The following is a 25,694-nucleotide window of genomic DNA, read 5'->3' on the forward strand; positions in this document are numbered from 1 at the left end:
ACCAGAGACAGCGCTGTGGCTCATCAGGAGTGGTAGGAAGAAAAGCACAGTAAGGAGAACATTGAGAGCTGGCTCATCAGTGGTAGAGTGTGTCCTGAGCAGTGTCTCTTGGGAAAGTAGAATCACACCATCCAGGGGCTGGGGAGATGACTCAGCAGGTAAAAGCACTGACTGCTCTTCCAAAGGACCCGAGTTCAATTTCCAACATCCACAGGGCAGCTTACAACTGTAACTTCAGTCCCGGGGGATATGACGCCCTCTACTGACCTCCTTGGGCACTGCATGCACGTGTTCATTCATACGAGCGTTTAAAACACCCACACATATGATGAAACAAATTTCCATTGTCTCCTTGGACAGGAATCAGCTACAAAAATGAGTCAACTCAGCTTAATGAGCAAACAACAAATATTAATGCGGCTGCCTTCCCCCCTCCCCCGCTTTTGTTTTTCATTACTGTGTTCAATTATCTTTATCACAAACATTTTACACGCAAGCATCTCAAAGAATTGGTTAAATTAGTAGCATCTCTTGGCTTAGTAATTGAATGTTTTGCTGAGACATACAGAATGAGGGAGCGAGAGGGAGAACCATGTAAAGCAAGAGTAGTTACTGGCCTTGGCCAGAAAAGGTATAATTCTCTGGCAGTGACAGGGAAGAAAGCTTAGCATGGAAAGACAGAATTCCTGTCTGATGCTGTCCCTGTTTTCAGACAGACAAGTGGGACATGTGTGGGAGCCTGAGTGAAGTGTGAGAAAGAAGAATGATATCGTTGCTAAAGAGACTGGATTGACAACAGTGTTTGGAAGCACATTTGCAAAAGACCCTGATAGGAGAAGATAGCCTTGTAAGGGGGTTGAGTAATCATATGAGCCAACATAGATTGGTGATGTTTGTCAACCTAACAAGCTAGAGTGATCTGGGAAGAGGAACTGTAACTGGGATGATGTCTTTATCAGACTGGCCTAGAGGTGCTGTTCTGTGAGGCATTTTCTTGGCTGATGACTGAGGCAGAAAAACCTAGCCCACTGTAAGTGGTACCACTACTGGGTACATGTTCCTGTGGTGAAAATAAAAGCCAAATTGTGCAAGCCAAGAGAAGCAAGCCAGTGAATAGCACTCTTCCACGGCCTGTTGCAACTGAGTGCTTTTCCACTCGTGCCCAGTCCCGGAATAATGACTCAGAAGCTATTATTTATGAATAAATGCCTAGGCCATAAGTTGGGCTTGTTCCCCGAGTAGCATGTAAACTCTTCTATGTCTGCCACATGGCGGTTACCTCTCCCCAGTTTCACACTTCCGAGTCAGAATGGCAGTCCCTTATGCCCGACTCTTTCCCAGCGTTTCTAGCGTCTCTCTCTCTCTCTCTCTCTCTCTCTCTCTCTCTCTCTCTCTCTCTCTCTCTCTCTCTCCTTCCTCCTTCTCTCTCCCTCCCCCCCCCCTCCCCCCCCCCTTCGCTCTCTGCCGGATGTCCCACCTTCTAATCCTGCTTCACTTCCTCCAGGCTCCTGCTTGAGTTCCTGCCCTGGCCTCCTTGGTGATGAATTTCAACTGTAAGCTGAAGTCAACTTTTTCTCCCCGAGTTGTTTTAGATAAGTTGCACTGTCACCACAGTGGGTAGCACAACGAAACAGCTGGGTTCACCGCAGTCATAAAACATCACGAAGGCGCTTTGGCGTCTGCAGCTCCCTCGGCCCACCAGAGCTCTGAGGAGGACCACTCATGACTGTACTAGCACAGTGACTTCTCCCTTGCTCCTAAGCAGTCCTATACATCTTGGTCTTCCCATCTGAAACCGTGTTAGCCTATTGGTTCTTTTTTATTTTATTTGTAAGATAGGATCCCTTGTGCACCAGGCTGGTCTGGGACTCTCTGTGTAGCTAGAGTCAGTGCTAGGATTAATGATATGCACTGCTACAACCAGATGTGCACCACCACAACCAGATGTGCACTACCACAACCAGGTGTGCACCACCACAAACAGGTGTGCACAACCATAACCAGGTGTGCACCATCACAAACAGGTGTGTACCAGCACAAACAGGTGTGCACTACCACAACCAGGTGTGCACCACCACAACCAGGTGTGCACCAGCACAAACAGGTGTGTACCAGCACAACCAGGTGTGTACCACCACAAACAGGTGTGCACTACCACAAACAGGTGTGTACCACCACAAACGGGTGTGCACCATCACAACCAGGTGTGCACTGACACAACCAGATTTATGCAGTGCTGGAAATTGAATCCAGGACTTTGTGCATGCTAGGCAAACACTCCAGAAGTATATACTTCGCATTTGTTTGTTAATAGAGCAGAGGATAACTTGTGGAAGTTAGTTTTTTTCGAACCATGTGAATTCTGGGGATCAAATTCAGGCCATCAGGTTACCTCATCTTACAAACCCAGCTAATGGTTGATTCTGAATGGTCCCGCTGAGCAGAAGAGGAAACCAAGGCACATGAGTTAAGTGAGGAACCGTGAGCCCACAGCTGGCTGCCAGCAACCTCAGTATTTCCTCCTCAGTTCAGTGTTCTCCACATTGCATTTCCTGGAGAAATACTCTCTACATACATGGTCCTCCCTACATACTTTTCCCTAATCTGTTCTGTTCCTACAGGTGTCTTAAAATTTGATGCATCACCTGGTTGGCTTACTAGGGATTTTTGTGATTTGTTTTGCTAAAATTCTTTTCTCCTTTCTGACATTCTGAACCACTGGGGCAATAGCTGCTTGCCTAATGGATTATCTCTGGCATTCTGCTCTAGTTAGGGTTAGTCCAGAGCAGCAGTGGGCTTGCTATGGTCTATATTTCTGAACTCAGTGCTCAGGGATAGACTTTCATGTTTATTTTCAAGATATGATCCACTCGACCAGAAAAGTTAATGAGAAGATGTAAAAGAAATGAATAGCCTGACACCGAATCAGTCCCAGACAAGTTTGAATCTTGGCAAAAACCACTGTGGGACATTTGCCAGCAGCTTGGAGGTGTGGAGGTTACCGAGACAATTCAAAAAGCAAACCTGAGCCGAGGTCATGAACACTGGGAAGGCATTCTTAATTTAAAACAATTATGGGACTTTCTGGGTTTCCCCTGTGCCTTCAAATATTTTCGTGCATTTTTAGTCAAACACTATCATCACAAAAGCGCTTGCTTCCTCTGCAACCCCAGCAAGAACTGTGGAGGCTGCTGTCACAGGAGCTCAGACAGTTTGAATACGAATTCACTTTCTCTCAGCCCACTTCCCTGGCTGGTTTCCCAGCAGTCTTATCACCAAATCCATACACACACACACACACACACACACACACACACACACACACACACCCCGATATCTTCTAGGTTCCTGAATAATCCAGATGTAGCTCTGGGAATGGGGGAATGGGTAACAATTCTTGTGAGTTGCCTTTGAACTAGGACAAAGCAGAGCCTCATGGGAAAGAAAGCAATGAGGACTTGGTTGTCATTTATTTGTGGTGCTGGGAACGGAACTCAGGGACTTGTGCATGCTAGGTAAGCATTCTGCATCTGAGCTGCATCTCCAGGCCCAGCCCTAAGGCTTTTCTAGCAGAAAGATACGTGTTTTTCCAATTTTACAAGGCTTTTGGCTCTGTCCAACTTGATGCTCTGAGACCAGTTTCTTACAGCGCAGGGATATGACTTTGAATAGAGGACTGCCTGTTGTAGGATGTACACACAGAGGTGCCCTCCAGCCCCAGTTCACCTTCAAGCACTTAGAGGATGTTCCTGCCAGGCCCACGCTGAGCCCAGCATCGTTTAACATTTTAATTAATGGATTGGCATTCAAAGTAACCCTGGTGAATGAAGGCTATGAATACAAACACACCGATTTATATAATAGCTGTTACCTTTGGGGGCGCACCGGGAGATGTCTGCAGAGCTGGAAGATGCTCTGCAGCTTGACCTGAGTGCTCGTTAAATGGATCAATTCATTTGTGAAATATTTCTCATGTTATAGACTTAAGGTATCTTCATTTGCCTGGGCACTCTTAAACTTAAAATTTTACACACACACACACACACACACACACACACACACACACACACACACACACAAGTAGACAGCAGCTTTGGGTGATAACCGTCATAACAGAAAGAAGAAAGCTGTAGTGTGGTTAGAGCAGACTCTTCTGGCCAGATGCTTCCTCCCCTGCCCCTGTAGTCTGCCTGAGTCGGTAGGTGCAACAAAGGAGGGGGGGAAACACGCGCTTTGAAAATTGAACAGAGGGTTGAAGGTCATCTATGAGATGGTTAGACCTGACAGCCTCCCCCCAACACACACACGCGCGCACACACACACACACACACACACAGACACACACATACCTTGCACACACACATGCACACACACACGCACACACACATGTATGCACACACACACACGCAGACACACACAGACACACACATACCTTGCACACACACATGCACACACACACACACACATACACACACGCACACACACCTCGCACACACTTCAATTCATCTCCCATAAGCTGCTAAGCAAGGAGCCACCTGTTCTCCCTGCCCAGGGCCCTTGGCACACTAGAGAGTCAGTGTTGGCTTAAACCAGAAATTTCCACTTCAGGTTAGTCTTTGGAAAAATGATATGGGACCCTGAGAGATTTAATACAGACCCAGCAGAGCGAGTTAACTTGGGTTGGAGGTAAAGGGTGGGGCAACACGGGACTGTCTCTCTTCAGTAGAAAATCGTTTGTCGTCCTGTGCCGGATGCACATCCGGAATCCCAGCACTTAGGAAGCAGAAGCAAGCTGATCAGGAGTTCAAGGTCCCCTTGGTTGCATAGTGTGATGCAAGCCTGACCTCCTTGGAGACCCTGTCTTTAAATTCCCAAATAAGTAAGTAAGTAAGTAAGTAAATAAATAACTAATAGTTTGTTATGATTAGCATGTACTGATTTCTATTTATTGATTTAGATAGGCATAATATCCATCTGCCTGCATCCTAATGACATATCCAGGCATTAGAGCTGGTTGTACAGTTCCATAATAGATACTCTTTGTGGCAGATACAAGGACATGGGTCCCCTCTCCAGTAGAGAGGAGGGTAGGGCACTAACTGATCTTACCTTTCTGATTCCCAGGATACAACGCCTGACTTGGCTTTGAAGGACTGGATAAGGCTCAGTGGTAGAATGTCTCTGTAGGATATCCTTGGTTTGATTAACACCATTCCCAAAGAAGATAAAAGAAAAGAAAGAAAGAAACTAAAGAGGCCTGGTTAGATGATGCATCAGATAAAGGCATGTGCCACCAAATCCAATGACCCAAGTTCAGTACCCGGGACCTAACAGTGGAAGCTGTCCTCTGACCTCCTCTTGTGTGCTGTGGCATGCACAGGCACACACGCACACATGCATACAAATAAATGTAATAGTAATTTAAAAGGTGGATAACCGGGATGGAGAGATGGCTCAGTGGTTAAGAGCACTGACCGCTCTTCCAGAGGTCCTGAGTTCAAATCCCAGCAACCACATGTTGGCTCACAACCATCTGTAATGAGATCTGATGCCCTCTTCCGGTGTGTCTGAAGACAGCTACAGTGTACTCACATACATTAAATAAATAAATTTAAAAGGTGGATAACCTCCATATGTTTTTTGCATTAATAATTGTAGTCACATAAGCACACACACACATGCACACAGACACACACAGACACACACAGACACACACAGACACACACACACACACACACACACACACACACACACACGCACATGCACACAGAATGTGTCCAATTGCTTTAAATGTGCTCTTCCTTGGAGAGCTTTCCAAGGGCATTGTGAAGACTGTGAAGTTGGTAGGATTATTATGTGTTCCATTGACATTCTGAGGCTTTTCCACCTAAAACAAACAAAGCAAAACAAAACAACCCCTCCCCAATAAACCCCTGCATTATCCCATCGTAAATTGAACTCCAAATTTGTCTTTAAGATTCTCAAAAGGCAAGACCTGGGCCATCCTGTTCAGTGCTGCTTGGTTGCTAAATAATGTGAGTTACACAGCTGGTGACCAATAAACATCTGAACTAAAAACTAAAAGAGTTAATGGTGTGTAAATAAATGTGGACCCATAGGCATTGGGAGCAAGAAGAAACACGTTTGCTCTTTTCACTGTGCTCACAGAACCAACATCAAGAGGCAGGGTTACCTCACCTAACACAGCTGGGAGGAGATCTCTCCAAGGCTGTCAGTCAGCTGCAGCCCACTGCCTCCCCTGGCCAAAGCAACACACATGGGACAGGGAAGACAGAGACAATTAAGGGGGCACTGGAAGAGAAAGGGGCCCTTCATCATGGAGTCAGGTTGGTGTCTCTTATCCACTGGCTAGGCGTTGTAGAAGATGAGGCAGGGAGATCATGAGTTCAAGGCAATCCAGACTATACCTGGGCTTACTTGATGAATTGGAGACCCACCTGGCCTCTGTGAAACTCTTCTCTCTCTCCCCTTCCTCCTCCTCCTCCCTCCCTCCCTCCCTCCTCCTCCCTCCCTCCTCCCTCCCCCTCCCTTCCCTCCTCCCCCCCTCAATCTCTCTTGCAAAAGTAATAATATCATCCTGGGCTCAGCTCTCAAAGTTTCACTGCAGCCTAACCTGGTCTCCCACAGAAAGGTAATATCTGGGAGACTGGGTTCCAAAGTAACCCTCAAAAGTTCCCAGCTCCCTGATGCAGCAGAAGTCTAATGCCAATGCCTTATTAGTTTCGTAGGCAATGATTCTCAGTCTTAGCAAGGGGAACAAGATTGTATGCCATCTGTCCACTGTCCCAGCCATGAGAAAGCTCTCCCTTCTGGTGTGCCATCTGCCATCTTCCAGGAGGCTAAAGACTTCCAGCTGCCCCCAGAGCAGGAGCCACACCACACCACACCACACCACACCACACCACACCACACCACACCACACCACCACACCACCACACCCACACCACACCACCACACACACCACACCACCCACACCCACACCACACACCACACCACACACCACACCACACCACACACCACACCACACCACACCACACACCACACCACACCCACACCACACCACACCACACCACACCACACCACACCACACCACACCACACCACACCCCACACCACACACACACCACCACACCACACACCCACCACCCACACACCACACACCACACCACACACCACACCACACCACACACCACACACCACACCACACACACACACACACACACATACACCACACACCACACACCACACACACACCACACCACACACCCACACCACACACCACACCACACACCACACCACACCCCCACACCACACACCACACCCACACACCCACACCACACACCACACCACACACCACACCACACACACCACACCACACACACCACACCACACACACACACACCACCACACACACCACACACACCACACCACACCACCACACCACACACCCCACACCACACACCACACACCACACCACACACCACACCACACACCACACCACACCCACACCACACATCACCACACCCACACACCATACCATACCCACACCACACCACACATCACACCCCACACCACACCACACACCACACCACACACACACCACACACACACACACACCACACACCACACCACACCACACCACACCACAACACATCTGTACTTTGGAATCAAGAAATGGGTAAAAGACAGGGATTCCCTTGGGACAACAGTGTTGCTGCTGGTGATTGTGGGCAAACTAGTACTTATTGATAATGTGTCAGATTTGGTGTCACACACCCACAACCCCAGAACTCAGGAGGCAGAGAGAGGAGGGTAAGAGGATGCATGGCCATGAGTCTTTTTTCTTTTTCTCTTTTCCAGAAGTGCCTAGGTGCCTAGGAAAATGCTCTACCACTGAGATACATCCCAAAGACCCTTTTATTCATTTAAAAAATGGATTTATTTTTGTTTTGTATATATGAGTGTTTGTCCTGCATGCAAATACACTCCGTGTGTGCCAGGCCAGAAGAGGATGCTGGATCTCCTGGAACTGGAATTGAAAAAGCTGTGAGCCACCACGGTCCTGGGAACCAAACTCAGCTCCCCTGTAAGGGTAACCAGCATTCTCGATTGCCGAGCCATCTCCCCAGCCCCCACCTACTTCTTAATAACCAAACCCTGTGTTTTTCCTGACAAAATAACCTTGGGGCATGCATACAGAGGTCATGCATACAGCTTTAATAACCAAACTCTACTTTTAATAACCATAACTCCAAGCTGAGGCATCCCTTAATTTGTTCCTGATTGAAACAAACAAACAAACAAACAAACAACAACAACAAAAACAAAAACCCTAAGGGACTCCACTGTCCATTCTGACCGATTCTGTGTCCCCACTTTCCTTGTCATATGACCCCTCCCTCCACACTCACAGCAGTCACGCTGAGACGTAGCTCTTAAGTTGCCAGTCAGTCAGACTGATGAGTCTGCCTGACGCCACAGCACAAATAGAATGGAGAATGCTCCAGTTTACCTGGGCTTTTCTGCAGTTTAGCACCTAGGGGAATCTTAAAAGAATCAGAAAGTTGGGTCACCCAGCTCCAGAGTCATCTAGGAAATAATAAACTAAGCTGCCCAGGACAGCTCTGGATGCTTGACCCCAAGGCAATATTGCCAGACTTCTGGCGGGGAAAGGACAGGTAAGTTTAGAGAAGTCTCCCCAGATGACTCGGTGTGTTATGGGTGGGGACTCACTGTAGCTGCACATGAAGCAGGAGCCATTCCCAGGTTCTTGTGGACTTCTAACACACATGTCCTTGCCTTTAATTTCACCCACATGCAGCTTAACACTGTGCAAGTCTGTCCTGGCTATCCACTTTAGACACGTGAAAGCATTTAATACCTTCAGATTAAGTATGCAATTTTTTTTTGTTTTAGTATTCTATCCTATTTTTGAGATATGGTCTCATGTAAACCAGGTTAGCCTCGAAATCACCAGGTAGCCAAGGATAACCAACCACACGCCCTGATCCTCTGCCTTATAGATTGGTACCTTCTTTTTGGAAAGGAGTTTGGTTTTCCTTGTCTCTTGTGTTCTCTCTCTCTCTCTCTCTCTCTCTCTCTCTCTCTCTCTCTCTCTCTCTCTCTCTCTCTCTCTCCTCTCCATTCCTCCATGTCGTTCTTCTCTCTGTGTTTTTAAAAATTTAGTGTGTATGTGTGTGTGTGTGTGTGTGTGTGATGTGTACAAGTGACTTTAGGCCTGAGGCGTCCAGACATATCAGCTCCCCCCGGGAGCTGGAGTCATAAGCCACTTGATGTGGGTGTTGGGAATCAAACTTGGATCCTCAGCGAGAACAGTAAACATTCTTAGCTGCTGGGCCATCTCTCCAGCTCCCTTTGTCTTTGGAGATGGGGATCTCATCACATGTCCCAAGGTACCTCTTGTCCTATTCCTAAGTATTTACTCCTCAGATATTAAGAAAACTCTTGAAGTGAACATTCGTAGAAACTTTATTTGTAACAACCCCCGAAGGGAGAAAACTCAAATGCCCATCAACAGATGAATGAAATCCTGGTGTATCCACACGATGAAGTCCTGCTCAGCAATAAAGAGAACAAGCCTATGAGACACGTGACGAATCTCAAGCACATGGGAACATGCTGAGTGGAAAGAACCAGCCACCCACACACTACATGGCTCCGTTTACATGAAGTCTTACCAAATGGAAGCCGTTCTCCAAGTGCGGGTAGCAAGTAGGTCAGGGGTTGCCGTGGGATGGGCGGGAGCAGAGACTGGCATGTTCACTCTTGTGCTGTGCTGATTTCACCACTGATTCACATACGTTTAAATCTCCCAAAGGTTTTTACACTTTTAAAAATGTGTAGCACATCGATTGTTAGTTATCACTCAGTAAAGCTCTTAAAACAGCAGCAACAACACAGCCCAAGTACTCAGGCTTCATCTCAAGAGCCTTGCTTCACACGCTCTTTATAGGCTCTAAGATCAGTGCCTTGTTTTGTTCTCGAATCCCAGTCACTGGTCTAGGCTGGCGACACTCTGGTTTCTTTCTCCCAAGTCCTAGGATTACATTCCTAATCAACACTCAATAATCAATACTTAGCCAGTATCAGCAGTACACAGTGGCAGCCCTGTGTGCATTCTCTCTCTCTCTCTCTCTCTCTCTCTCTCTCTCTCTCTCTCTCTCTCTCTCTCTCTCTCTCTCTCTCTCTCTCTCTCTCTCAAAGCACTAACTGGATTAGGAATGGAGCAGAGGGAGGTCTGGAAGACAATCCAAGAGGCTCTCTGAGCTTTGGCCTGGGGAAGTGGCAGCAGTGATAGCTCTGTCCACTAGGTGGCATCTGGACACTTCCTTTGAGTATGATTTCCCGGCAGGCTTGACAAGCCAGACACAGGGCTCAGAGCAGAGTCCTCTCTCTAGGCTGACAGTGTTGATCACTGTGGAGAAAGTCACGGAGATTTGCTGGAACAAAAAATAACAACTGGGGAAGAGGTCAGCAGGCCCATGGTGCAATAATCTAGGTTCCAGATGACAAAGAGCAGAAGTATTTACTTGAGAGCCAAGTAACTCCAAGACAGTGAATTAATGGTGTTTACAAGAAGGCAAATGTCCAAAGTTGTAATGGTGAGGTGAAACACCAAATGTCTGGGAACCCACACAGTCGTTTCCTCCTCCATTAAGGACTGTTTCTTATCTTTCTGAATATTTTTTAAGATTTATTTTCATTTTTTACTTATGTGTATGTGTGTGTCCGCAAGTTCATGTGCATTGCAACATAAAACGGCCTTCGGAAGCATGATGGGGTCCTACACAGCAGTAAAGAGAGGGAGCGATTGGAGTTACAGCCGGTTATAATCCACTCAGCGTGGGTGCCAGAACCAAAGTCAGTTTCTTCGCAAGAGCACTGAGCTCACCTAACTGCTGAGCTGACTTTCCAGCCTGTTTCTTCTTGGGTTTTGAGAGATCGCTCAGGGGCATGAAATCATCGAGGGAGCTAGGCTGGCTGGCTCATGAGACCCAGGGATCTGCTTGTCTCTCTCTCAGTCCCAAGATTACAAAACCAGCCACCTTCTGCAGTCAGGGAGGTTACCAGGTGATGCATGCCCATGCTGCTATACGCCCTGTGAATGAGAATCATCAAGGGTTGTCCCCCGGGGACCACCCCTGGTCTCAGAAAAAAAGAACATCAGGGCACAAGTCCCAGATCACCCTGTAGGTAGACAGTGATAAACTTGAGTGCCACAGGGAATCCAGGCCTTGCGAATGTCTGGCATAGGGGCTGGGTAGTCAGACTAATCGGGGAGGTGTCATTGTAGTCTGAGGGATCCAGTGTGCCCATCAAGAGTTGTGTTCCTGGGGAGTTACAGCAGTCTGTGATACGGGAGAGAGAGAGAGAGATGAGGGGTGGTAGTAATGTTTGACTTAGAGCAATTGGTTGTTTAGAAAGGATAGTTTCTCAGAGGTAGGCTGTAAGGAGGTGTTAATGGGGTGAGACAAAGCCTGGTCACTGGAGTAAAAGATCTGCTGCAGGCAGGATAAAATTCTTCCAATATTTGGGGATGGTAATGAGAATGTGGGTTGCAAAAGGAGAATGCCTCCTGGCATGTGAGAGGGACCCAGGCCTCCAAGAGCCGTAGCCCTAGCTGCTTCATCGGTCTGTTTATTTCCCTTGGGAGATAACAAAATGGCTTGCTTGGTGTGATCTGCAGAGGATCACACTATGGCTGTGGGAAAGAGAGGCCTCTAGCAGGGCCACGATTTGGTCTGAGCTGGTTATGGACCTTTCTTTTGTTGTCAGTAGCCCATGCTTCTTCCAAACAGCTACACGTGACAAGAGAATGTGAAGAATGTTGGAGTCTGTATAAAGGTTTAGGGATTGTCCCTTTGTGAGTTGGAAGGCACGAGTCAGAGCTGTTACCTCGTCTGCTGGTTTGGTTTTGGCTGGAAGGGTCTGTGCTTTAATCACCATGGTGTCTGAAACTTTCATACTCCTTCCTGTAGGAAGGAGCTGCCATCTGTGTACCAAGTATAGGTGGCCTGGGGTAGTGCACCCTCGTGTATGTATAGGACGAGGTAATAACTCTTAGGATCTCAGTGTAAGTGTGAGATCAGGAGTATTTCAGGACTAATGGGAGAGGGGATTTGAAATGTTAAGAGGTAGGAATGGCTGAAAGGTAAGTGTGGTGTCCTCTACAAGTGCTACCTGAGGAGAGAGCACTCAGATAGGGTGTAGTGTTTGAAGACCTTTGTATGTTAGAAGGTGTGACAGGTAGTAAGGAGAAAAGATGGTAATGAGTGACCTGAAAGTTATCATCTTTGATTCATAAGGAGTTCAGCTGTAGCCAGAGCATGTAAACAAGGGACCTGTCCTTGGCTAGTATGGTCTAATTTTTTCAATAAGAATGAAATGGACACAAAGGAAGGTCCAAGTTGGTGACCCGGGACACTGAGAGTTTTATCTATCCTTTTCAGTAACATAGAGAAAGGAGTGAGTTAAGTCTGGAAGAGGTAGGTAGGAGAGTCTGTTGAATCTTACAACGTGGCTTGGTAATAGGTACAAGAAGGGGTTCATGTGAGGGGTCTTAGGACCACCTTATCTAGGGGGCAGTTGAGAAGAAGTCATCTTTAGGAAGAATAGAATTTAATCCTTAGAGGTAGGGACTGTGGGTGACTGAACTGTTTTCTATGTAGGATGATGGCCTTGTGAGTTAGAGTAATAGCTAATTCCAGATAAGTATCCTGAGGGGTGACAGATGGACCTTAGAGGGTGTGACCCTACATCCCCAACCAGAGAGAAGGCTTAATAAGGTAGAGGTGTCTGTCTGGCTAATTTGCAGGGACAGACTACAAAGGAGATGATTGTCCATACATTATGTAAACTTGGATTTAGGAAGAGAAAAAGAGCAAGTCAGAGGTCAGAGCCTGGCTAAACAGATGTGCGCTGTGTCAGAAACCCTGGGGTAGGACTATCTAAGTGAGCTGGGTGGAAAGTTGAGGGTCTGAGTTCATCCAAGTAAGACAAAGATATTTTGAGAGTGGGCGTCTGGAGGAATGCAAAGGAAGGGATCTTTGAGGTCTAGGACAGAGAAACGGGAGGTCTCCGAGAGAATGGTAGAGAGGACAGTGTAGGGGTGGGTACCACAGGGTGAAGGGGAACCACAGCTGAGCTGATAAGTCAGAGGTCCTGAGCCAAGCAGTAGGTTCCACTGGGTGTTTAAAACTGTGAGTATGAGGGTACTAAAGGGGAAAGAGGTAGGGTACTGAAGGTTCTTTCTTAAGAAGTCAGAAGCTGAAGTCCCCTGAAGCTGTGTGTGTGTGTGTGTGTGTGTGTGTGTGAGAGTGAGAGAGAGAGAGAGAGAGAGAGAGAGAGAGAGAGAGAGAGAGAGCGGGGGGAGTAGGTACTGAACCTGGGTACTATATTTGGTGGGGTTTTGTAATTGAATGATGGGAGAGTAATGTTTGGCTATCGAGGAATTCTGGAGTGTTCCATACAAGAGATCCACCTAGAAGGTTGGTAAGGGAGAAGGTGTATGAAATTGAGTAGTTTGAAGGAGGAGGAGGGGGAGAGTATCTGACAAGCCTGGAGACTAGGGGATGGAAAAAACAAAAGAAAATAGAGGCCCTCACTTCGGCTAGGAGGTCCGTTCCCTGCAAGGGAACAGACAGGTTGGTACCACCAGGAAGAAGCAAGGGGAATACTCTTAAAGATAAGTGTAGACTATTACATTTAAACATCATAGAAGAAGATATTGTAAGGATTGATGATATACCATAATTCCTTAATAAAGATAGGTGGAAGAATTTGCAGTGTAGAACCCCAATCTCCTTTTTGATTGAGAGAGTTCATTTAATGAGAAGATGTACTCTGACCAAACCATCCTAGCAACCTTCTGCAAGGGAAGAACTGTGGCAGGTTTAGGCCCTGACGGGGGGAGGCAAAGGAGGCTCCAGAGTAGAGCAGGAGTGAGTAGCAAGAGGACTGAGGGCTGCCAGTGGGCTAAAGTGGGCACCAAGAGAGTTAGTCTTGCTAGCCTATCACTGAGAAGGAAGAAGGAGAGACTAAAGAGGCCAGAGAGGGAGAGAAGAGACTGTGGACCAAGGCCAACAAGGGGAGGCTCGTAAGCATGTTGGAAATGGGAGAGGAATTGTCTTGTTTGGCTTTGTTTTTCCTTGGTTGGCTTATGCCTTGTGGTCACTTTTAATCAAGTGGGAGTGAGGTCATGTGGTAAAGTCCATCCTGTCCAACCCTAGCAAAGATGGTTGTTAGCCACATGACGGCCTCTATCCAGATGGGGAGACAGCAACTCGGATGGCAGCCAGCTGCGTGTTTCCCTAAAGATAACCTAAATATAAACGTTAAACTGTCAACCCTGGTGTTGTGAGTTTTAAGTAAACAGATTTACTGGGTTTCAATCATACCAGTGCTTGCAAATCTTGAGGTAAAGAAAGTTTGCACAACACTCTGGCAGATTTTGAGGTAAGATTTTTGAGGCAAGAGTTTTAGAGAGTTAAATTCAAAACAAAGAGTTGGAGATGAGTCACAATAGTCCCCATTGGGAATAGTCTGTCCTTTTATTCTGTTTCGCTCTCCTTTCTATGCCACATAGTCAGGGGCAAGCCATATCATATTTTAGAGGAAACCTTTAAGCCAACATGCTTGGGTCTAGAGGAAGGAGAGCCATATCCCAACTCCAGAGCTAGCTTTCAATTAAAGGGGGAGAGCACAAGGCAACAGTTTAATGCCACTCAAGGCTGAAAGAAGCCCAAGTCCTCACAAAACTGAATCCAGTGAACTGGGAAAAAAGAAGGCTTAGAAATAGGAAAATTTTAAGCCCAGGTTATAGACAGAGGGTGCTGCAGGAGGGAGCTGAGAGACACGTCAGCCAGCGAGGACTGCACGTGGGTATGTGTACGTGGGTATGTGTACGAACTACACCTGGCCTACTCCTTTGCTTCTTCCCCCTCCTGCTATGTCAGACCTTGTTGTCTCTCACTTTGCAACAAACTTACTGATCCATCAATATTAACTTAAAAGATGGACATTTACACATATGGGGGCAAGGTGGGATGGGGAGACCAGAACAGGGTTTGGAGTGGAGAAAGGAGAAATAAGGAATGAGGAATCTCTTTCCACTTCAGAAAAATTCCCAAATAATATGGGGATCCAGTCACTAGGCAGCCTTTTGACCTGATAATCTAAGCGGTGCTGAGGCCAAATTCAATTACAAAAGTGGATAAATGTGTGGCAGGTGCCGGGTGAAGAGGCTGGAAGTCTTCTAAGAGGCATCCCAAGGGGAATGAGGGTATGAAAGACACGGTTCCCATGGACGAGAGAAGGGAAGGAAAATGTCACCTACAGCCTTGTGGGAAAACTGCTAATTAAGGTAGAAATCTACTGTCGACTGCATAGCCTTATGGGGCTCGCCATGTAATGAGGGACTACCTTTGTTAACCTTCTCTGACCTTGTCCTGGGAATTCTAAGCCTCCACACTCTCCTCTACCTGAGAAACGTCACGTAGCCTCAGTTCATAGTTTATCGATTTCCTGTCCTGATAAAATCTGTTCAATCAGCACCTGAGATTCCTAAAATGCTTCCCCATGCTAGTGAGGTATGCCAGGTACCCTAAGCCTGATGGCAATGACCTTTGCCCATCCTACATCTGCCTACCCTCGGTCTCCCGAAACCTTATAAGCCTTCACTCACTCTTAGCTGATCTGTCTACTGACAAGCAGTCCCGGTGTGGTCATTCACTGTGCGTATTCACAGGGCTTCTCCACCCCTGTTCCATGCCTGTCTCTGCTCCTACTGCCCTTGTGGATTGAGTCAGTCGATGATCCATGAGAGTGGGGAGATCCTGTAGTCACTGGTGTTTCCAGGACTCAGGGCGGACTAAAAGACCTCAGGGAGGACTAAGTCATTCAGTGGGTCAGGACCACACTCTACAGGGGTTTGGGGAGAAACTGATACCAAGGCTTTTGTAGAAGCCAGAAGATGAGGATGAAATCTCTCTCTCTCTCTCTCTCTCTCTCTCTCTCTCTCTCTCTCTGTGTGTGTGTGTGTGTGTGTGTGTGTGTGTGTGTGTGTGTGTTTCAGAGGAAAGGGGTGGGGGATGGGGTTGCAAAAGCCAAGAGGGTCTAGAGGAGCTGTGAGATTACAGGGAATCCTGAAAGGAAGATGGGAGAAGACAGCAGGAAGGGCACAATAGCCCCAAGGAAACTGCAAGACGTCAGCTCCAAGGATGGAGAGGAGGAGTCAGAAGAAGAGGCCACCAGGTAGCCTTAAAGACTGTGGTTGTGGATACCTCCATCCAGAGGGATGCTGACACTCAGAAGTCACTTCCTTGGACTCAGGGAAGCATTTACACTGACGGAAGGAGACACTTACCTAATTGCCACTGGTGGATTGGGTGCTGAGCATCCAGTGAGCCAGGAGGTAAGTCTGGAGGTGAGGGACAGGGCAAGCACCAGGAGAGCCATTGGCAAGTGTTGTCACAGCTCTGAGGGGAGGCCAAGGAATACTGCAAAATCACACTGTACGACATACTTCACACAGACTTATTGGGAGGGAAAACCCTGGGAGGGTGGCGGCCTCTGCTTGGGCAAGAAGCAGCAGAGAACTAAACAGAACACTGTAGAGTTTCTGGGGTGCGTGTGGGTTCAGGGTGGCCTGAGATTAGAAGGATTATTATATGAAACGAACTCAGGGATTGGTGGGATTCTTTTTTGCCCTGAGTGCAGAGACTCTCCTGCTCCCCCTAACTGCTGTTAGAGCCAACTGGGAAGTCTTGTCGGGTGGGGTGGTTGTTGGCGATCCTCAGGCTGGGGTGGGTGCGATGGGTGGAGGTGTGTGGAGGGCTGGCCACTTGCATGCCTCAGGGATCAGGACCAGTGCTAGAGTAGTCTAGGAGGCTGGGGCTTACCAGGAGTCTGTGAACAAGGGAGGGAAAGCCAACACAGAACACACACACACACACACACACACAGACACACACACACACACACACACAGCCCAGATTACATAATCGCAGGTATAGGTCTCAAAACATTTGGCAACATTAGAGTTTCTAAGCCTGCGAGAGCCAAAAACTTCAAAATCAAAAGCATAATGAATGCACAGTGTTTCTGGCAGCGTGAGTCACCCAACTTCCCTGCAGCCTTGGTTCTGAACACACAAGAGACAGATCCGAACTTCCCATGCGTCATACCACAAGGTGCCAGCAGACACTGCCTAAGCCGGGCTCCGAGCCTATGGCATGTAATGAATTGCAGTGTTTTTACTGTCTATGCAGAATTTTACTCTTGTATAGACATATAATGGCTTAATTACAGAGAACAAAGCCTTTTAATATTTTCCTACTGTCGTTCATCAGCGTGCATGAATTTTGCGTGTTAGATTGTATTCAAAGGATTAGTTTGTTCATTCATTTATTTTACCGGGCTGCCTCTGTCCTCCGTCCTGGTGCTGGGGTTACAGGTACTCATCTTTATATCCTGCTGTAAGTTATGAGCTAATGTTTTGTTTGGGGTGCTGGGGTTAAATCTAGAGTCTCCCTCACACTCCGAGGGATGCTCGGAGACTTATCCACGCTGACAGCCCTTTTAAATAGCATCTTTTGGCTTCGTTTGTTTAGATTTTGGGGGTGTTGTTGTTGCAAAGCGGCAGATCTAACCTACGGTCTTGACATTCTAGTCAAGTCTCTGCCATTGAGCTGTGACCTAGTTGCAGATGTTTGTTTTGCTGCCTTGAATGTCATAAAAAAATAAAGTAAAATCATTAAGTATATTTTTGACTTGGGGTAAAGAGAATTTCCAAGAATTACTGGAACGGCCCTAAACACACATCAGCCAATTTGTACTACGTATTTCCGTGATATAGCATTCTCGGCTTTGACAATTATAAAATCAAAATACCAGCCGACTTTGAAAACCGCCGAAGATGCTCTGTGCTTTCCAGTATCAAGTATTCCGCTGGCATTTAATTCCTTAAAATAAGCAAGCACCCACATGTACATTGGGACACAAATTTGCTTTTTATTTTCAATGACCAGCAAAACGTTTTGCTTTGATTTAGTTTGTTACGGTTTTCTGAGGCAGGGCCATGTATCCCAGGCTGGTCTTGACCTCTCTTCGTAGCCAAGGATGACACAACCTTTACTCTTCCACCCTCAAGTGCTGGTATTACAAACAGACGTGCACCTGACCTCAAAGAACTATTTTAAAATTAATTTCTTTCGGACAGCATGCTAGATTTATCTATCTATTTTATACAGGGTTGCACAGGAAAAGTGTTGAAAAGAGCTGAAAGTGGAAAACGTTTGGGCAACCCTGGTGTAGTTCAGCAGAAAACACCCAAGCTCGGTATCTGTCTGCTGAGACCTCCTGCCAGACATCCATCCCTGCAGTCCACTCACCCAGAAAATGCTATTCAGGACTCTTAGAACGGCCAATATTCTTTTTTTGTTGGTAAGTCCTGGGTTCCTATCACTTAAAGCCTCATCCTGGGACAAACAAGTACAGGAAACAGGAACCCGGACCAAACAAGCTCGGCCTCAGTCGATAAAAGGGTGGGCACCCGCACCCTCACAGACTGCCTGCCCAAGGAAGCCGCTGGATGAGGTTGTCCCGGTACCTGGGAGGGAGGAGGAAGAGGCGGAGGGGTGGGGCTTGGGAAGAAGGTGAGGTGTGTCACGTGACTGAGCACGAACGAGGCGGAATCGGGCCGCCTGGAGGCTGCCTGGTCGCCTAGCAACGGCTCAGCTAGGAAACATGGACCCTGTGCTTGACCGGGAGCTTCAGGCCAAGCAGTATTTAGAAAAACATCGGATCATGGAGTTGCTGAGTCAGCTTACTAGCTTTCTTCTCTTTGCCCGACCAAGTAAGGGTGTTGTCTCCATTGGCTTTCTGTCTACCAGTCCTTAAGCAAAGGGTCTCAGCCTGCCGCTTCACTCCCTATACCCAGTTCTTTCTACGCATTCCATCCCTTCCCGCTTCACATGCTTCCCCATCCTGAATCAAACATGAAAAACGTTCTCTTGGTGCCGCAGGCAATGGTAGGGAGACTGGCAGAGTCTGGGAGTGGCAGAGTCTGGGGACTGCCTAGCTCCAGGTCCACTTAGTTGTGAGTACTTGGGGCAAGACTGAATGTCAGTGTCTTCCACGGGAATGGAGACAATAGTACAGATCTAATGGGGACAGGACCGGACAGAACACTGAGAGCGGGAGGAGGAGGGGTGTTATTAAATAAATTACAGCTACATCAGCCTTGGCCACACAAGCGATAGATCTTTTCAATTCCAAGGAGTCTCTAATTTATTAAGGGAGTTAAAGAATGGCTAGCGTGAGCTGCCAGGATCCTCCTAGGGAGTCAGCTTTTTTTCCTGGCATTTTTAACACATTAGACTCCTTGAAATTTGGGTTATTTCATAATTTTATTGGTGTACGGAAAGAAGTTACATCTGAGATGAAAATGGGTTTGCCTCCTCTCAGTGTTCTGAGCCTGCCGGCCTTCCTAATAAGTCTTCAAGATTCCAAAATGTTCATTTACTTCTGTGGAAAGGAAACAGAAATACCATTCCAACGCAGAAAAAAAAAAAAAAAAGAAAGAAAGGAAAAGAAAAAGAAAACTAGTGTGATCACCTAGGGGATGAGAAAAGTATTTTGAAATATTTTATTGTGTTTTTAAAAAGTATGTATTTAAACGTGTATAGGTGTTTTGCCTGCATATATGGCTGTGCATCATGATTGTGCCTACATGCCTGTGTGCCTGGTCCTGAGGAGGTTAGAGGAGAGTGTCAGATCCCCTGAACTAGAGTTGCCCATGGTTATGAAGCACCATATGGGTGCTGGGACCCGAACCAGATCCTCTGTAAGAACAAGTGCTCTTAACCACTGACATTACATTTAAAGCACAAATTTAGTTCATCTAATGTTCAGAACCATCAATGTTTAATATACATATATAATATGCTTATATTACATATATTATAACATATATAATATGCTTAGATTACATTAGCTTTGTTTTTCTTTTTCTCTTTCTCTTCAATGTCAAAGTAATGAAGTCTAGAACCATCTGGGAGATGGGCCCCCGGGCATGTCTGTGGTGTATCTTGATTAGGCTAATTGGGACGGGAAAACCTGTTTATCAGGGGGCAGCATTCCCAGGATTAGGATCTTGGAGATATAACAAGGAGAAAGTAAGCTGAGCAGAAGCTATCACCTTTGCTTCCTGCTCTGGGACTTTCCCTGCCTTGATGGACTTTAATTCCGAACCGTGATGTACCGTGATGCACAATAAACCCTCCCCCCTTAAGTTGCTTCTGTCAGAGCATTTTAGCATAGCAACAGAAAAGTAACTAAGACACACCCTTCAAGTAATGACCAGTGTCATTTTCTTATCATACACAAAGAAGCCAGGCATGGTGGCACACGCCTTTAATCCCAGCACTCGGGCGGCAGAGGCATGCATCTTTCTGCGTTTGAGGTCTAGAGTGAGTTCTAGGACATCCAGGGCTACGTGGAGAAACCTTGGCTTGAAAAACCAAATACATACATACATACATACATACATACATACATACATACATACACACATACACATACATAGAGAAGGGCAAGTAAATAACACTATGGTGAAATAAGGTTAGTTGAACTCTAGTTGAAGTGGGTGATGGGGCCATTACCCTTTTCTTTAGGTTTGTTTTTCTTTTGTCTATGTGTATGTCTGTTTCAATGTATGCCATGTGCGTGCAAGGGCCTAAAGAGGCCACAATAAGGCATCAGAGCCCCTGGGACTGGAGTTACAGGGTTTGTGAGCCTCTTGAGGAAGGTGCTGGGAACAGAACTTGGATCTTTTGCAGTGTTAGTAAACGCTGAGTCAGCTCCTCCGCCCCAGGAACCTTACATTTTTAATCCTCACCAATGACTTTAAAATGATTTTTAGAAAATGTGGGCCTGAGACCTAATATTCAAAGAATAAAATGCAGCAATGGTGGCATTGGCCATCTAAGCGGTGCTGTCTTATGTCTGACTTCTGCCATGACGGCTGCCTTAGTTCTGGAAAGTGGACTCGGTTTTCCATTTTTAAAATCAGTCCAACAGAAGAGCCTGCTGGCCCAGAGCAACTGCTGCTTTGTCAGACACAAGCATTCTGCCTCATCAGAAAATGCATTTGTCTAAGACATTTGCGTTTCCTGGTTTCTCCCTGGCCAGCTTCTTCCCTGCAACATGCCAACCCTTTGTCTTTCTAATGCCCATCCCTTTCTGCAAATTAGATCTTCTGGGGAGCTTGTAAAAAACAGTGCCCAGGTCTAGGCTGGATTGTAATGGCCAATTGTCTGAGGTAGAGTGCTGCCATGTTCAGTTGCACTGTGCGGCTCGTGGAAGCAAGGCCTGCACCTGAGTGCAGTGCCTTCAACATAGGCATTTGCTAAGTGACTAGTCGGTCTATACTGGCTTACTGCACCCATCACCAACTTTAGCTGCTAGAATTTGACCAATCTTGTTTTAGCATAGTGTCAACTGCTTGCCCTTCTCTTTGTATGTATGTATATGTGTATGTATATATATGTATGTATGTGTATATGCATGTACACATGTATGTATACGTGTATGCATGTACATATGTATATACATCTGCTTGTATGTGCATATGTATGTACACATGTTTGCATGTACATATCTATGCATGTATGCGTGTATGTATGCATGTATGTGTATATATGTGCATATGTATGAATGAGCATATGTGCGTATGTGCATATGTGTGTGTGCATATGTATGCATGTGTATGTGTATGTGCCTATGTATGTATATCACTCTATAGATCAGGATGATGACCTCATAACTGACTGTTTATACTTGTGCACAATCTAATTTCATATAAAAATAAGTCTCAACTGTTTCTTTGCAGAAAAACCCAGAGATTATCTGATCTCTCTTTTGGAACGTCTGAAAGTCGCCAAGTTAACGGGTGTGCCGTTTCCCTACTTTATGGACAACTCTAACATCGTGTCCATGTTTGAGATGATGGACAGCGCTGGCAAAGGCACCATATCATTTGTGCAGTATAAAGAAGGTCGGCGACCCACAAACTGACTGAGGCGGCCCGTCGCTTTCTCTAGCTGAAAATAATCCTAGTTTGTAAATTTCTGTTTCTTCCCTTTCTCACTTTTGCAGCCCTAAAAAACCTGGGTCTGTACACTGAAGATGAAGTTTTGGGTGACGATGGACATGCGATCACTCTGGATAAATTCAGGGACGAAGTGTAAGTTTGTAATATTTTAATAGTATGTTATGATTTTGAAGTGTTAATATCATTGCATATAGAGTACCACTACCCTTCTTTTTGTGTGTGTGTGTGTGTGTGTGTGTGTGTGTGTGTGTGTGTGTGTGTGTGATATACATGTGGGGCCCAGAGCAACCTCAGGTGTCAGTTTTTACCCCCTATCTTGTCTCTTTGTTGTTTGCTGCTGAACAGTATACCCCAGGCTACCCAGCCTGTAGGCTTGCAGGATTCTCTGTCTCTACTGCCTAGCTTGCTGTAGAAGCATGGAGTTCACACTTCAGTGCCCAGCTTGCGTGCGTTCTGGGGATCCAAACTCAGGTCCTCACTTTTGTACAAGTGTTTTACTCAGTCAGCCATCTCTCTACACCCCCCGCCCCCACACTCTGTCTTTTGAGTGAATCGTTTCATTCCTTTTAACTTTCAGCAATTAGAAAATGAAGGCAGAAAAAGCTCCCTCTGGGAAGGAAAGGGGTGCTGTTGATAGGGTTAAAGAGGAAGTTCCAGAGGTGGCTTGATTCTTTTCTCTTTAGGAAACCTCATCAATGTGGGGTGTGTTGGAGCACACCTTTAATCCTGGCCCTCTGGAGGCAGAAGCAGGTAGATGTTTGTGAGTTTGAGGACAGCCTGATCTACATAGTGAGTCGCAGCACAGGCAGGGCTATGTACAAAGACTCTAATATTAAAACAAAACAAAACAAAACAAACCCCATCCATTCTCACACATGAAGCGAGGAGGCTCAGTCTGCTAGAATTACTAAGGCTCTACACTCCACACAGTAGCTAAAAAACCTCTGTATATAATGTGGAAGAGGACTGGTGGGAAGCCTAAGCAAGGGAAAATGGTTCCCATGCAAGCCTTGCAACCAGAGTTTTACTCTTGGGACCTATATAAAGGTAGAAAAGGAGAACTGAAGACACAGAGTTGTCATCTGATGTCCACATGCCTGCTGACGACACCCCACTACACAAAAACCCCAATCATAATTATACATTGATATGACTTTAAATAGAGAGTAACAAGAATTGGAGTCCCGGTATTCGGGGGATGGCAGTGGCAGGAGGATCATGAGTTCAATGCCAGCCTGAGCTACAAAGTAAGTTCATCCCCCCCCCTCAGAAAATAGAATAGAATGTACCTTAAAGTGTTTTTTCAAAATAACTTTCTACAGGGTAAATATCAATAATGCAGGCTGTGTGTGTTTGACTTCATTATTTTTTTTTTGAGGTTTTATTTTATCTTCTGTGTGTGAGTGTTTGCCCGAGAGTGTCTGTGCATCGCATGCATGCAGTGTCCACAGAGGCCAGAAGAAGGCAGTGTAGGACTGGAGTTGTAGTTTGTTGTGAGCCACCATATGTGGGCTAGGCCTTGAACCCAAGCCCTCTGGAAGAGCAGCCTCTTAACAGCTGAGCCATCTGCCCAACCCCCAGCTGGGCAGTTTTGGGTTGAGATGTTACAGCATTGGAAGTGATAAATAATTGCCATGTCAGAGAAAAATGGAATAAAATTTTATAGGTGTAGGAATCTTCCAGCTAATTAAGCTCAATTTGTGTAAAAGCCTTATTGTCAGAGGATTTATTAATCAAGGGGTCATTGTCTGAGCTGGGGATGTTGGTTGAGCACTTGCCTTGCATGAGGAAGGCTCTGAGGATGATCTCTAGTTACCCCCTCACTCTTGCACACACACACACACACACACACACACACACACACACACACACACACACAGCCTATTACTCCCAAGACCAAGGAAATGTTAAAAGGGGGGAAAAAAGCTTAGAGTCTGCCTCAGACCAGGGAGCTGGCTCATCTGACAAAGGGCTTGTGACACATCTGCTAGGACCCAAGTTCAAATCCAGAGCTCCCATGTAAAAGCTGGGCAGGCACCGTGGCACATGTCTGACAGCAACCACAGAAGACACCCAACATCAACCTCTGGCCTCTGCTCGCCCATACTCAAATACATACCCAGACATGCCTACACAAAGGATCTCTTACCTCACCAGCTACATAAATATTACCACAGGCAAATGGCTAAAGCACTGTCTGGCCTCTAGCGCATTTCAGCCAGAGAAAAAAGATTGCCATTGTCACAAGAAATGGACCTAGGGAGGGCTGGGGAGTTGCTTAGTGGTAAAGCTGTTGGTGTGCAAATATGGTTTGCTCCACAGAGGCCATGTAAAATATCTGACATGATGGTGTATAGTTATAATACCTGTCTAGGGGAGGCAGCGGCAGAAGGAAGCCCGAGACTTGCCCAAAGTCCCAGTAAGAGATCCTGTCTCTAAAACAAGGTTAACATCTTGAGGAACAATATTCAAGGTTGACCTCTGGCCTCCACACACACACACACACACACACACACACACACACACACACACACACACACACACACGTTCCACACATGGATAAATAAACACATGTGCACAGGAATTTACACACAAATACAACTAAGGAGCACCTTAAATGGAAGGATATGAACGTAGAATATCACGAACAACCATAGCTTAACTACCGTTTTATAAAACGCATTTATTTGCAGTGGGGGAGGAGGGAGTTGGGACAGATAGCATCTCACTTTGTTGCTAAGGCAAGTCTTGAATCCTCCCGAAGATTCCTCAGCCTTCAGAGTGCTGGGATTATAGATGCCTTCCACCACTCCCAGCTCACAGTGTTTCTCATATAAACATAGTGGATTCCCAAACTGCATAGAAGAACCTCGAGGACCGACATGCATGCTTAAGTATTTCTAAGGTTTATTGGTTGCTGCCTACAATAACTCCCCTTGCTTAGCCCAGTGGAGGTCAGACACGGCCAACCCTCCCTTTCATCCCTCTCACGCTGCCTTCAGACATCTGCATTTCTATTTGTAATGCCATTACTCTGCTTCTCATAGCTGAGTCTTCTGTTCTTTGTTTCCTTAGGAACAAGAGGATGAAGGAAATGTGGTCCGTATTTTAGTGGCATCGTAGCGCAAGATAATAAATGGTTCTCCCAAGTTTTCATTTGTCCGGTCTCATTAATTCAACGTTTTATGAGACGTCAGTCCAACGGTCATCTTTGTTTGACAGCAGTTTTCTCAAAGACATGTTACTGTCCACGGTTAGGTCAGTTTGTCTTCAAATGAAGCAGAACCTCAGGGTTTTGCCGAGCCAGTTTGTATGTGTCCCTTCCAACTTCACTTAAGGCTGCCGTGGCAGGAATGCACTCAGAAGCTACTGCAGGCCACCTTCTAGGAGTGAGGCAGAACTGATGCAGACCAGAGAGATCAGGCTTCTCCTACACCATCCACAGGGCGATGATGACCTTTGGAGAGTCCAACGGCCATTTTGACTATCTGTGGATTTACTATTTTTTAAGTAGGCTGGGACTCCATGAGGTGTGGGGGATT

General features: G+C 46.3%; 1 protein-coding gene across 1 annotated transcript; it reads left to right on the forward strand.

Annotated features, from left to right (window-relative positions):
* Nucleotides 1–18,740: 18,740 nt before the first annotated feature.
* Nucleotides 18,741–25,305, forward strand: Efcab10 (EF-hand calcium binding domain 10). The gene is made up of 4 exons (XM_032908650.1): nt 18,741–18,894; nt 21,931–22,095; nt 22,197–22,284; nt 25,228–25,305. Exons 1-4 carry the CDS (start codon nt 18,786–18,788, stop codon nt 25,262–25,264), a joined length of 399 nt encoding a protein of 132 aa, XP_032764541.1. The 5' UTR covers nt 18,741–18,785; the 3' UTR covers nt 25,265–25,305.
* Nucleotides 25,306–25,694: the final 389 nt, after the last annotated feature.

This window comes from Rattus rattus, chromosome 7, assembly GCF_011064425.1.
Source record: "Rattus rattus isolate New Zealand chromosome 7, Rrattus_CSIRO_v1, whole genome shotgun sequence".
NCBI classification, from domain to species: domain Eukaryota; kingdom Metazoa; phylum Chordata; class Mammalia; order Rodentia; family Muridae; genus Rattus; species Rattus rattus.

Excerpts from the sequence above, each read along its gene's own strand:
- Efcab10 (XM_032908650.1), top strand. The coding sequence starts at position 18,786 with ATGGACCCTGTGCTTGACCGGGAGCTTCAGGCCAAGCAGTATTTAGAA. Across the intron at positions 18,895-21,930 it reads TCTTCTCTTTGCCCGACCAA|AAAAACCCAGAGATTATCTG; the intron begins GTAAGGGTGTTG and ends GTTTCTTTGCAG. Across the intron at positions 22,285-25,227 it reads GATAAATTCAGGGACGAAGT|GAACAAGAGGATGAAGGAAA; the intron begins GTAAGTTTGTAA and ends TTGTTTCCTTAG.